The sequence below is a fragment of the Miniopterus schreibersii genome (assembly GCF_964146895.1).
Source record: "Miniopterus schreibersii genome assembly, chromosome: 9".
In the NCBI taxonomy this organism is placed as follows: Eukaryota; Metazoa; Chordata; class Mammalia; order Chiroptera; family Miniopteridae; genus Miniopterus; species Miniopterus schreibersii.
This window is the reverse complement of record NC_138118.1, coordinates 43,457,694-43,471,240: the sequence shown is the minus strand read 5'-3', so window position 1 is coordinate 43,471,240 and position 13,547 is coordinate 43,457,694. Positions and strand designations below refer to the sequence as shown.

The following is a 13,547-nucleotide window of genomic DNA, read 5'->3' as shown; positions in this document are numbered from 1 at the left end:
AACTGGAGACCTATCTCCTAGAGCATTTCAAAACACCTGGAAAGGCATCCCCACTTAGGTGCATGTGGTAAATGCCCCCTTGGGTCTATAAACCATTGTATCACATCCACTGCGAGCCTCTGATTCTATGGATATGTGAGGATTCTCTGCAAGGAAGGCTCTTCTCAAAGACATGGAACTGCTCTGTGTGTAGGCAGCTGCAAGCCTAGACCGATGCTGCCCAGGCTGCCGAGCTGGAGAGTTGGTGGGGGCTTGGGATTTAAACATCACACCTCTGAGTACATATGCAGTTTGGGGGGCTGGGAGAAGGGCACTCCTTGGTACTGCCCAAATATTTCCTCTCGAAAATGGATAGGAACCACCTACGTGACCAGCAAGGGAGACTTAGTAAAATACCCCCTACAGCAGAATACTTTGCCATCACTAACCAACCAGGCTATAAAATAAGATTTAAGACTATGGGGAAATGCTTAAGCTATAAAAGAAAAGCACAAGATATAATTGTGATTAGAACATCATCCCAATTTTTTGGAGGGTATATGTTTGCATTGAAAAGAACAGAAGGCTATCCATGAAAATAATGGAATGTTACAGGTGACTACAGTTGAGTTTATTTTTTATACTTATCTGTCTTTCCCAATTTTTGTGTAAAAGATATGTTAATTATAAATAGGAAAATGTTATTTAATAGGAAACAGGAGGTAAAGACTTTAAAGAATGGTTTTAAAACCTTATAATGGCCCCAAAGGAGACCTTTAATGTATTTTCTGTGCATCTTCTCTTCTCTTATGGGGAGCTCAGCTGTGATGACAACACCAAATCTTTTGGTTGGAATCCTTGGCTGGTGTTTCCTTTGATTCTAGGCTTCAGGGGCCATGGTTGCAAAACCTTCTGGAGGAGAGACCATCTTCATTCTTGTAGGAAATAATAAAACCTTCTAACCTTAAAGCCCTTTGGAACAAATGGACATATACACGTGAGCCTCAAGTGTGCCTATGGCCCTTCATATTTTATAGCATGCATTGGGGTTTAATCCTCAAAGTAATATGAACAAGCAGTCCCTAAATTACAGGCAAGGAAGGGCCTTGTCCTAACCAGAATTTTGACTCAGCTTTTCTGATCCAGGTCCTTTCCCTACATTGTTGACTCCATCATGGGAGCAAGGACTCAATCTTTTTTTTTTTTTTTAATTTTATTATTGTTTAAAATATTACAGATGTCCCATTTTCTCCCCAATGACCCATTCCACCCTGTTCCTTCCCCCTCCCCAGTCCCTCTCCCCACTATTGTCCATGTCCTTGGGTTGTGTATATATGCACATAAATTCTTTGGTTACTCTCTCCCCCTCCACCCACCTGCCCTCCTCCATCCCTCTGACATTCATCAGTCTCATCTATGCTTCCATGTCATTGAATCTATTCTGTTCATCAGTTTATTAAGTTCTTTAGATTCCACATATAAGCGAGATCATGTGATATTTGTCTTTCGCTGCCTGGCTTATTTCACTTAGCATAATATTCTCCAGGTCCATCCATACTGTACCAAAGGGCATGAGATTCTTCTTCTTTACAGCTGCGTAGTATTCCATGGTGTCAATGTCCCATAGCTTTTTTATCCACTCATCTACTGATGGGCACTTGGGCTGTTTCCAGATCTTAGCTATTGTAAACTGTGCTGCTATGAACATCAGGGTACATATATCCTTTCTGATGAATGTTTCAAGATTCTTAGGATACATTCCTAGGAGTGGAATCACTGGGTCGAACGGCAGCTCCATTTTTAATTTTGTGAGGAACCTCCATACTGTTTTCCATAGTGGCTGCCCCAGTCTGCATTCCCACCAGCAGTGTACTAGGGTTCCCCTTTCTCTACACCCTTGCCAGCACATGTTGTTTGTTGATTTGTTGATGGCAGCCATTCTGGCAGGTGTGAAGTGATACCTCATTGTGGTTTTAATTTGTATCTCTCTGATGATTAGCAATGTCGAGCATTTTCTCATGTGTCTCTTGGCCATCCATATGAAGGACTCAATCTTGATGAGGGCTGTAGAGAGCACAGGGGTAGTCCTCCTATGGGCTGACCCTTTGTAGACTAGGAAAATAAGTCTATGGTCCTGTCAGAGCAAGAGGTGTTGAACAGAGGGTCATCAAGAGAGCTGGGCTGGGCACTGGAAACCAAGAAAGATGAAGACTCTCAAGTCCCCAAAACACGAGAAGACTTGACCAGTGGCCACAACCCTTAGATCAGATTTTTTTTTTAAAAAAAATATCTTTATTGATTTCAGAGAGAGGAAGAGAGAGGGAGAGAGAGTTGAAACATCAATGATGAGAGAGTCATCATTGATCAGCTGCCTCCTGCATGCTCCCAATTGGGGATCGAGCCTGCAACCTGGGCATATGCCCTGACCAGGAATCGAACCACGATCTCCTGGATCCTGGATCAATGCTCAACCATTGAGCCATGCCCAGTTGAGCCTCAGATCAGATTTTAAAACAGACCTTCTATATCTCCAAACCAGCTTAAACCTTGGGCTCCTTTAAGTTTCGTTCTCTCTCACACTTGTCCTTTCCTTTGCCCTTCTATCTTTTCAATGAATGATGCTTATGAACATTTTTGCACCCCCACTATATCATAAGTTCAGTTAAGTGTAAAGACCAGATGTCACTTACTTTAGTATTGTCCTATTACCAAATGCATGGTAGCTGTGTTTAAACAGTGTTGGTTAAAACCAGAAGTGGTCTTGGGAAACAGAAGTGAGAAAGCAGTGACAGGTAAGGAGATTGGACTCAGAAGCAGATTGCCTAGACAGGGCCTCAAATATGCATAATTAAAGCAGGACCCAGTGACTAGCTTCTCAGGGTGTGGCAAATCAAGGTCAGAGGCTTAGACGAGCAGATCCAGAAGTTTCTTTCTTTCTTTTTCTTTCTTTCTTTTTTTTTTAATATATCTTGATTGATTTCAGAGAGAGGAAAGAAGAGGGAGAGAGAGATAGAAACATCAATGATGAGAGAGTCATTGATTGAGCCCACAACCCGGGCATGTGCCCCAACCGGAATTGAAGCCAGATCACCTGGATCCTAGGTTGACGCTCAACCGCTGAGCCACGCCCGGCCGGGCCAGAAGTTTCTTGATTCAAGAACCATTAAGTCTGAGAGCTGACTATTTGGGCTTCATTCTGATACATCAAGAATATTCCATGGGCCCGGCCAGTGTTGCTCAGTGGTTGAGCATCAACCCATGAACCAAGAGGTCACTGGTTTGATTCCCTATCAAGGCACAAGCTTGGGTTGCGGGCTTGATCCCCAGTAGGGGGCATGCAGGAGGCAGCCAATCGAATCGATGTTTCTCTCTCGTCTATGTTTCTGTCCTTCTCTCCCTTCTACCTCTCCCTTCATCTAAAAAAAAATCAATAAAAACATATTTTTTTAAAAAGAAAATATTCCATGGGCCAAGAATATAAAATGGGAACTGAACAGACTTGTCTTCTGGGGAAAGATGCTTAAGCGTGCTTAGTTACATTCTTTTTGTCCTTGTTTTTTAGTATTTCCTGATTTCTTCCTCAAATTACTTCAGAATGTCTGCTAATGGGACCCTCTTCTCCACAACAGAATTTGACTTTGAAGCAGGACATAACAGGTAGCCCTTGCTGATGAACTTGCTTAAAGTTCCTTTATCTGAGGGTCAAGGAGCAGGCATAGCGCAGCCTGAGGGCAGTTAGGGAGGCCCTGAGCAGTTTGCCCCCTTCCTGCCTAGTTCAGAGGGTAGTGAGCCCCAAAAGGGAATAAGGCAGTGATACGGAAGTCCTCCTTCCCCATCCAAAATCTTCATCTGCAGATACAAACAAAGGTGTGGGAGAGGGCACCCAAAGCATTGGGAGGATTGCCTCTGATCCCCTGCTAGCTTGGGAGAGGCAGCTGCTGGAGCTCTTTGCTAACATGTAAGCAGCAGGGCAGAAGTGAGCAGGCCTCTGATAAAAGATGAGGGGAGAGGCTAGGGTTTGAAGATGAAAACACACAGACTTTGGGGTCAACCCAGGTTTGGCTCTTGGCTCTGCACTGGGTGTGAGAACCAGGGCTAGTTACTTAATCCATGGAGCCTCAGTTTCCTCATGTGAATGCAAAGATGTTATGAGGAATGATGGAGATTGAGTGTGCAACATGGAGGACATGAGCAGCCACTTGGTGAGATGGTGGCGGTGAAGGATACCTACAGGATGAGAAATGCAGGAGTGGGATTTTAGAGATGGGGAAAGAAGGGTGCACATAGCAGGTCTGACTCTGCAGGAGTGTCTGGAGGGGGTGGCAGAAAGGGAACAACAGACTCTTTCCTCTCTCTTTCTACCCCATTTCCCCCAATTCATTTTGAGGTATTGTCAGCAAAGCTTGATTCCCTCACTTGGATGTTCCCTTGACAGTTACCATCTCATTGTGGAAGTGAGAGATAGCCAAGGGCTCGGCGCCTCCACATCGCTGCAAGTGAACATTGTGAACATCAACGACGAAATCCCACGCTTTATCAGGTAGGCCTGGGGCAATCAGGGCTCTGTGGGCCACTGGCACATCTCTCTTAGGTGGTGGAGCCTCCTCAGACACATTTAATACAGGTTAGAGGGGTGTTCTGCTCTGGCCTGGAAGAGAGATAAGAGACCTGAGATCTTCAGTGTCCTTTATCTGGGCCTCTGGACTTCCATCTTCCACCTTTGCTCCCCCTGCCTCTGCACCCCCACATTCACATGCACCGCAGGATTGTGGATATGGTGGGGAGGGGTGGGACTGGACATGATGAACTGGTGTGAGGCTTGCACTGTGTTTATGAAGAAGGTAAATACAGTAGTCCCCTCTTATCCACAGTTTGGCTTTTAGTGATTTCAGTTACCTGGGGTCAACCACAGTCTAAAAACATTAAATGGAAGGTTCCAGAAATAAACAACTCATAAGTTTTCAATTGCACACAGTTTTGAGTAGCCTGATGAAATCTTGCACAGTCTGCTCCATCCCACCTGGGACATGAATCATCCTTTTATCCAGGGTATCCACGCTGTATATGATCTCCCCCACCCTGAGTCACTTGGTAGCCATCTAGGCTATCAGACCAGGAATTTTTAACCTGTGTGTCACAAGAATTTGTAAAATGTGCTGGGTGCCCTGAGTTCCCTCTTGCTGTGGTGGGTCCAGTAAAGGGATCTGTCTGTGTCTGGCAGCTCCTCCCTACATGTAGCAGACATGAAGAAGGTAAGTGAATCTGGTGGAGGCAGCCTATGGGGAATGTGCCCAGCACCAGCTCAGGCATAAAGGGGGGGGGGCTGAGCCTGTCATAGATAAGGATTTAGGAGAGGAAGATGGGGTTCTGAGCTAGCATATGACCCTGCAAACAGCTTGGCTTCCTGTATAAGACTCTGCCTGCTGTAGTCACTGAGGTGGGCTCAGAGGCCAGCCACAAGGAAACCGGCAAAATCACCTGCCTGGGGTTCACTACATAAATAGCTGTGAGTAAATTCAGCCCAGGAGATTCCATGACAAAAAGCCACTGGGCCTCAGAACTATGCAGAATGCTTGCCATTTGGCAAAACAGCACAGTTGTGAAACTTCTAGATTTTAACACAGCCTGCAGCTCAGTTGTTGAGTGTTGATGTGGAGGGAACAGCAGCAGACACACTCCTACGTAATGTTTCCTGTTGATGTGTGTTGCCAGGTTAAGCTCAAAAGCATGATGCAGTGCATTTCTGCTGACGGGTTCCTCCAGGAGCACAGTCCAAGCAGTTTATAAATAGTTATGACATTCTAGCCTGGATTCAGACTCAAACATTGGCCTACACAGCACTGTGGATTCATCAGTAACCCCCAGGGGAAGGTGATGGCTATGAGGCGGTGGGGTGCGAGGGCTGGAGCTGATGCTTTCTATAACCCTCCCCAAACCCCCTGTCTGTGAGGTGGGAAAACAGGCTAATGGGGTTGCAAAAGGGAAAATAATTTCTCCCAAGGGGAATAACTTGTAGACCGTCTGGTTTGGACTATGTCTCCTGAAATAAAACAATTGACTTTAGCAAAAAGAGAACATGACCTTGGCAGGTTGTTGGGGCCCCAGAGAAAAGTCTGGAACTCTGGTTCTCACTTTTGGTTTGAAAGATGAACCTGTTAGGCTCCATCCCAGACAGAGAGCATGACCTATGTGACCATCTAACCACTTAAAAAAAATAGTCAACTTTATTTTGTTCCACGGATGGTGGTAGGGATGGTCTGTGAGAGTCTGTGCTCTAGAAGGAGGATGGTTGCCCTGACATTGCCCAGGCTTCTCAGTCAGAGTCAGCCTAGTCCCTCCGCCATCCATGATTTGAAAGACTTTACTTAGTTTCAAACTAGGTGCTGACTTTGAGTGCTTTCATGGTTCAACCATGATTCTTCTTCCACCCAAATCAGTGCTAGGACTAACCATAAATCGCTTAATTCGGGATTAACAAAATTAAATTCTTAAACTGACTCAAGTACACTGAATTTGAGTGTGAAGTAAAAATATAAAATGTGGAAACAACTCTTCTATCTTTACTGTTTATTAAGGTCCTACAGTTACTACGACCAAAGCAAGTACTATTCTGTTGTTGAAAATGTCTCACCATGTTATCTCTGGGTGGTGACAAACATCTGAATGCTTTATGGACTCATGAGTACACTCTGGGATTCTGCTACTATTCAAGTTGAGCACTTGATTATAAAAGTACTGGACTTATATTAGCTCTCTACATGCCAAGCACAGTGCTTGCTACTTTTTCAGAGCACCATATTTAGAGTAGGTTTTCTCCCCTTCCACCCATTGTTTTTGTATTTACTCACAGTCCTTTTCAACCTGGTGCCTGGCAGTGTATACACAACTTATGCACTTACTGATATTTATTCATAGTGATGAAGTCATTGCAGTGACCCGGGATTCACCCCTTTCCTATGAGTGCGGCCATTGGCCCTGCCTACCCATTGCTCAGGCTCTGGAGATCCTGTGTTATGAAGGAGGAGGTGCGACAATGTATCAGAGCTTTACCCTGTGGAGTGGCTGCAAGGCCCCTGGTTTCACTGTGCTTTGAATGGATCTTAACTGTGGTCTGAGGGTAACAGCTTTACATTAAATGATATTTTATTCATACTTGGATCCTAAAACCAAATAAAACAAAGATTTTCTCTTCTGCCAGGCTCAGTGTCAGGTCAGCAAAGGGGAGAATGTTTTACCTGAGGAGCTGTGCCATCACCAATAGCCTGACCCGTCCCCTTCTCAGGGACCTGATTTCCTGGAGAGCCCAGCACGGACTAGATGAGACTGCAGAAGAGGATGTCTTAAACAATTGTACTACTGACATTTTGAGTTGGATACTTCCTTGTGATGGGGGTCTATCCTGTGCATTGTGGGATGTTTAGCAGCATCTCTGGCCTCTATCCCCTAGATGCCAATAGCAGCTTCTTTCCCCTAGTGAGACAACCAGCATAATCACCCCCAGTGAGAACCACTGCCTTAGGGAAGGAGGGATGGTGAGAGGGAGGGGATTCTCCTCCCCTGGTGTCCTGGTTCTGTCCTATGAGAAACTGGGAGCCTGTGCTTGTCATCTCTGGTGATTCCTTGTAATAGTCCTACTCAAACTTTAAAGTGCGCGTCAGTCCCTGGGTGCCTTGTGAAAATGCAGACTGATTCCATGGGTTGGAGTGGGCCGAGGTCTGCACCCCCATGGAGACTGTTAGAAATCACGGACCACGATTGGGATAGTGGGGGCAAGGCCGTGATGGTGGCATAGGTGTCTTAAGGATCTCTTTGTTGGAGGTTAACAGAACCCACTCCAAGTAGCCAAAGAAAAGCTATAACAAGTTAGAAACAGGGGCTCTCAGATGATGGACATAAGTCCAGCCTTAGTAGCCAGGGCTGCCTCTTCTCTCCTCTGACTCTGATTCAGTTCCTGCCACCCCAGCCTCCTTGGCCCCACTGACTTGTCTAATCCTAGACCCATTAGTGGGCGCAGCCCAGATTCCCTGAGTAGAGTGTGTGTGAAGTAAGTCAGTGGATTAACAGGCTGCTTCGGTGGGACACTGGATGGGGAGAAGTCCAGAGCATGGCTTCTTGATCTGAACATGATTACTGTCCCTCAACAATGTAATGCAGCCATAGGAGGTCACTTTATGATTGGGGCAGGCCCAGGGTGCATGGAGGAGGCCTGGTTGGGGAAGGCCTGGGTCCAGGCTTTCTCTTCCTGCCCCTGACTCTACTAAAGTTTTCCTCTCCTTTTTCCTCGCGCTGGCCCCACCTGCCCTCAGGAATGATGAGACAGATCTGCAGACATATTCTGAGCTCAGGAAACCAATGCCATCATTTAGATCTGAGGTGTAGTCTTCCCTCTTAAAGAAGATCTCACGTGGAAAAATCCACACTTAGAAAACTGGCAAATTAGAGGTGACTATGTGCCCCACTGAAATGATTTTCCCTCAGCAAAGGACTTCCTGCAGAGTTATTTTATTTTAAACAATAAGCCTCCCTCAGTGCATTCAGAATCACTCAATTTACCTAAGTTGTGTAGTTAAAACTTCAAACCTACCTGTCTTATTGCCAGCCTTTTCCAAAGGCAGTGGAGGTCTGAGAAAGATGGATAAATTGGTGATTTGAGGCTATCTTGTAGAAGTCATCCTTGGAGGGCAGTGTTCTGACCTTGGCTTCTGGGGGTGGGGGTCATTTCTCCATACAGAGAGCTGACCTCATGATTAATGCTACTTGGAAAGGTACACAAGTTCTGTACATAAATTCTGCCTCCTCAAGCAAAAAAAAAAAAAAAAAAAAAATACAAGGAAGAAATAAAAACCGAGTGGAGACACTAGAATAGAAAAGGTTTACAATTTATCTGGCTTTTGTAGCTGCTGAGTGATGGGGTCAGAAACCTGTAGTTCTGGACACTGTAACCAGATGGACTTTAAAAATCATTCATGGAACTTTTGCACAAAAATTGGGAGAAAGAGAGAAGATGGCTGGACAGATCAACTATCCGTATTTTAAAAAAATGTTAACCTTGATCTGAAATGGCATCAGGTGTGGGTGAAGTCAGAGACAGTGGCGGATGTAAATCGTTGCAATAACAGCATGGTGCTTTCTTTGCATCCATAGGGATGTGATCTTTGGAAATACAAAAGCCAGTCTCCCGTCCTTTCAGCTGCTGAGTTCTCCCTCTGAGCATGCTGATGCAGCTTCAACAGCTCAGAGTTATATTTAGCATTAACCAAAATACCCACCTCCCAAACTCTACCCTCCTGTGTCCCTGAAAATTAGCTGTGTCTGCTATATTTCTGTTCCAGTCCAACGAGAGTGTACATGATTCCAGAGGAGCTGGGTCCAGGAACCATCGTGGCCAATATCACAGCTGAAGACCCTGATGATAAAGGTTTTACCAGTTTTCTCCTCTACAGCATCACTACCGTTAACAGATATTTCATGATAAATCAGTGTAAGTCACTCACATTCACATCATTTATGTGCACCCTTTAATTCAGCCAGCCATTTGGATTGTTTTTCAAATATTTCATGTCTTCTGATCTGGGCATGCCTTCTGTCTAGAATATCATAAGTTAGCAGGGTAACAAGCGTATCACCCTGGTCCGTGTTGCTCAGTGGTTAGAGCATTGGCTTGTGCACCGAGGGGTCATGGGTTCAATTCCCGGCCCAGTCGAGGCTTGTGTGGGAGGCAACCAATTGATGTGCCTCTCACATTGATCTCTCTCTCTCTCTCTCTCTCTCATCTCTCTCTCATCTCTCTCTCTCTCCCGCCCCCTCCCACTCTACCAAAAAAAAAAAAAATCAATGGAAAAGATATCCTCAGGTGAGAATTAACAACAAAAAAACCTCCACCTTGGCCGGCCAGGCGTGGCTCAGCGGTTGAGCGTCGACCTAGGATCCAGGCAATCGGGGTTCAATTCCCGGTCAGGGCACATGCCCGGGTTGTGGGCTGCAGCCGATCAATGACTCTCATCATTGACGTTTCTGTCTGTCTCCCTCTCCTTTCCTCTCTCTGAAATCAATAAAGATATATTTTAAAAAAACACACAAAAAAAACAAAAAAAAACCCCACCTGGCATGGGGGTTTCGGAAACTAAACAGGGCCCCCAGAGCCCCATGTCAATGGATATATCTCCACTTCACCTTTGAGGTGGTTCTTACGTAAGGATGGGTGAGTTCATTATTTTGAGGGTACCTTGATGTCTTCTGAAGAGGGGCTCTAGGCCAGTGTTGTCCAATAGAAATAGAATAGAAGTCACATAAGTCATTTTAAAGTCACTAGTAGCTACATTTTCAAAAACTAAAGTAACAAGTGACATTACTTTTAACAAGGCAATTTTAGCTAACTCAACAGATAAAAAATATCATTTTAACATGTAGTTAATATTTAAAGGTTATGAATGAGATATTTTATATTATTGTTTTTTGTACCAAGTCTTTGAAGTTTGTTGTGTATTTTATATTTACTGCAAATCTCAGTTCGGATTAGCCACATTTCAAGTGCTAATCATCTAAGTGTCTCAGTGCAGAGAAGGGGAGTTTTTTTCTCCTATAATAGCCATCTTTTATGAGGGTTTTAGTATATACCAGGCTCTATGCTGAATGATCCACATGCTTTCCATCTAAAGTACTCAGCACACCCTGGCCAGTGTGACTCAGTTGGTTAGAATATCATCCTGTACACCTAAGGGTGGCGGGTTTGATTCCCAGTCAGGGCACATACCCAGGTTGCGGGTTTGATACCCAGTTGGGCACCTACAGGAGGCAACTGATTGCTGTTTCTTTCTCACATTGATGTTTCTTTCTCTTTCTTCCTTCCTCTCTCTAAAAAAATCAATTAAAAAAAAGTACTCAGCACAGCAACCCAGAAAACTATCATAATCTGCATTTGACAGATGAGGAAACTGAGGCTTAGAGAGAGACTCAGATAGGTTAAGCGACTTGTCCGAAGTCTCGCAGCCCTAATGCCCTGTCATCAAGGACCTCACTCAACAGATAGTATAGGGACAGACAGCCATGGTTTAAAATTCTGTTCACACTAGTATTGCAAAACTGAACTTTCAACAAATACAGTGTTTTGCAGGGAGCATATTTAGGACTCTTTGGTTGCAAGTAATGGAATTAAGGCAAGTCCAAACCAAGCAAGAGGAAAAAAATGAAGATAGGGATACTTATGAATAGCATACTGGGTATCTCATGAAAAAGAGTGGGGCAGTCAGGACCTAAAAAGGATGAGGACTGGCACTGCTCCAGTAACATCAGCAGCTAGAGTTCTGGCCTCTTACCTGTAGCTCTACTATTAACCCGACTGGTTACCCAACTTATGTCTCTCAGCTACAAATTCTTCAGGAAGGGAACACAGTGGGTCAGACTGGAGTCAGCTGCCTACCAGTCCAATCAACTATGCTGCCAAAAACCCAGCCCTGAAGTTTGGGGTGAAAAGTTCTAGAAAGATCAAGCCAGATCCCAATCAATCTTTAATACAGGAAATTAAACATAAATTTTTAAAAATATATTTGTATGAGGATATCCTCTGTATAAGCCAGCCCTCATATCAGAATGTTCTTTTCAATTTACAAAAGTCTCCATCTGCCTTTACTCTCCATTTCTCTCCAAAGAGTCATGCTCTAACCTTTGCCTTCTTAGTGACTGGTACCATCCAAGTGGCCCACAGGCTAGACCGAGATGCGGGTGAATTAAGACAAAATCCTGTCATTTCTCTGGAAGTTCTGGTGAAGGATAGACCCTTTGGGGGTCAGGAGAATCGCATGCAGATAACCTTCCTGGTGGAAGACATTAATGACAACCCTGCTACTTGCACCAAGTTCACCTTAAGGTATTCACACCCTGAGACACGTGCTGGGTATTTTACCTCCTCAGGTCCTCCAGCTCTTTGGCCTCTCTGGTTATTATTGGGTGAAGCTGAAGAATTACGGACATTGAGACCTGGCTCACAAAAATAAGTAGATTTGAACTGTCCGATTTAGTTGATAGGTTTTCCTTTCACCATCTTTTTTTCCCCCCCTCTCTTTCATTTTATTTCCTCTTCATTGTCTCCCTTCTCCACTTTCTTACTTGGTTAAAAATATTTTTATTTGGCTCTCTTCTACAACATGTTCATCTCCACTGGTGAAAAGTACCACGGGGACTTGTTAGAACCTTTCTGGGCTGTGCCTTTCCTTTATTTATTGCCACTCGTAGCAGGATGGTGCTGTTAGTTAGCAGTTATAATAGATAGTTGAGACCTAGGATCAGTAACTAGGAGCTCCAAGAGAAACACACCACCAGTAACATGAACAAATCAAACCAAGTATTTACCTAAAACAAAAACACAGCATCTAGTTCACTTTACGAAACTTAACTGCATGTAAACAAAAGCATAGAAGGGGGAAATGCAGATACAAGTGGGATGCAAGTTATTTTGTGTATTTTGATCTGTTGTTTGTCTCACAATCTATTCATCTTTATTTTAAAATAAAGTCCCTTGTGATTCTGGGTTAATATGCCTTCTTGAAAACAATATTGTCTTTCTACTAACTAGTTTGTCTAAATGCCACAAGATTAGTAATTGCCTGGGTTAGCTTCATCTCCAAGTGTTCTCAGAATGGCTAGCTCCAGTTTCTTGGGAGTCTGAAGGTGGCTCCTCCTGGAGTAAGAATAGGTTTCATTTTCAGATGTCCACATAGAAAGAATCTCCTTTAGACTTTGTCAGTTTATCTTTGGTTTTGCAAGTTGACTTTTTAAACTCCAGATGACACTGGACACAGACACAATGCATAGTGTGCCTGTGCAAAGAACAAAGAACCCTAGACAAAGATTGTCTAGGGCAAGCAATAGAAATATAAATTCCTTTATTATGTTGATTAGCGTCTCCCTGTTCTCTCAATTGGCATGCCCAGCATAATGCTAAGATTAAGTGTGGCCTTGAGTCTGATATCAAATTGTTGAACCCTATTCTGGACACATTCCATCGCCCCCCAGATCCAGCCTCCAGCTTCCCCACCTTGCTCTGTGCCCCAGGAGGCTGACCTGTATAGATAGCAACTGGCTCCCTTGCCCTGCAGCTTCTGGTTGGCCAGCAGAAGGAGGGGGAGCATGAAGTCAGGGTATTTGTCCCCCTGGCTCCCTCCCTCCACCTCCTGAAGGTCTCAGTAAGAGACCTATAAGGTAGCCTTCAGCACACAGAACTGTCCATCCCTGGGTTCCAGTTTCAGGAACTGCTCCTTGCATTGGCTCTTCCAGACCTAGGAAGCTCCACTCTTAACAGACTGGAGATATTTCACCATCTCTTCAGATTTCCATATGCCCTGTGTTTACCTTTGTAATAGTCCATTTACTAAAGCTCCTCTAGATTTATCCTAATTTGCCAATTGCTTCCTGCTGAGGCCCTGATCAAGTCAATAATAACCTTGACCATGTGATAGGTTCCTATCCCAACCCTGACCTCAGAGTCTGTTTGATGGTGGAGATGGTGCCATGGGCAGTTAAGATTGTGACTTCTACCCCATTACATGCATAAACCGAACCCACCTCTGTTA

The 13,547-nt window shown here is 44.4% G+C and overlaps 1 protein-coding gene across 2 annotated transcripts in view; it reads left to right on the top strand.

The window, feature by feature from the left end:
* Positions 1–13,547, top strand: part of CDHR3 (cadherin related family member 3) — a 77,977-nt gene that overhangs the window by 37,044 nt on the left and 27,386 nt on the right. For both annotated transcript variants that reach the window (XR_013999547.1, XM_081147109.1), the window contains exons 5-8: positions 3,542–3,636; positions 4,415–4,519; positions 9,312–9,460; positions 11,656–11,845. Coding sequence is in view for 1 of the 2 variants with exons in the window: in XM_081147109.1 (XP_081003235.1) it covers positions 3,542–3,636; positions 4,415–4,519; positions 9,312–9,460; positions 11,656–11,845 (539 nt within the window). In the remaining variant the exon portion in view is untranslated. The remainder of the gene's footprint in view (positions 1–3,541; positions 3,637–4,414; positions 4,520–9,311; positions 9,461–11,655; positions 11,846–13,547) is intronic.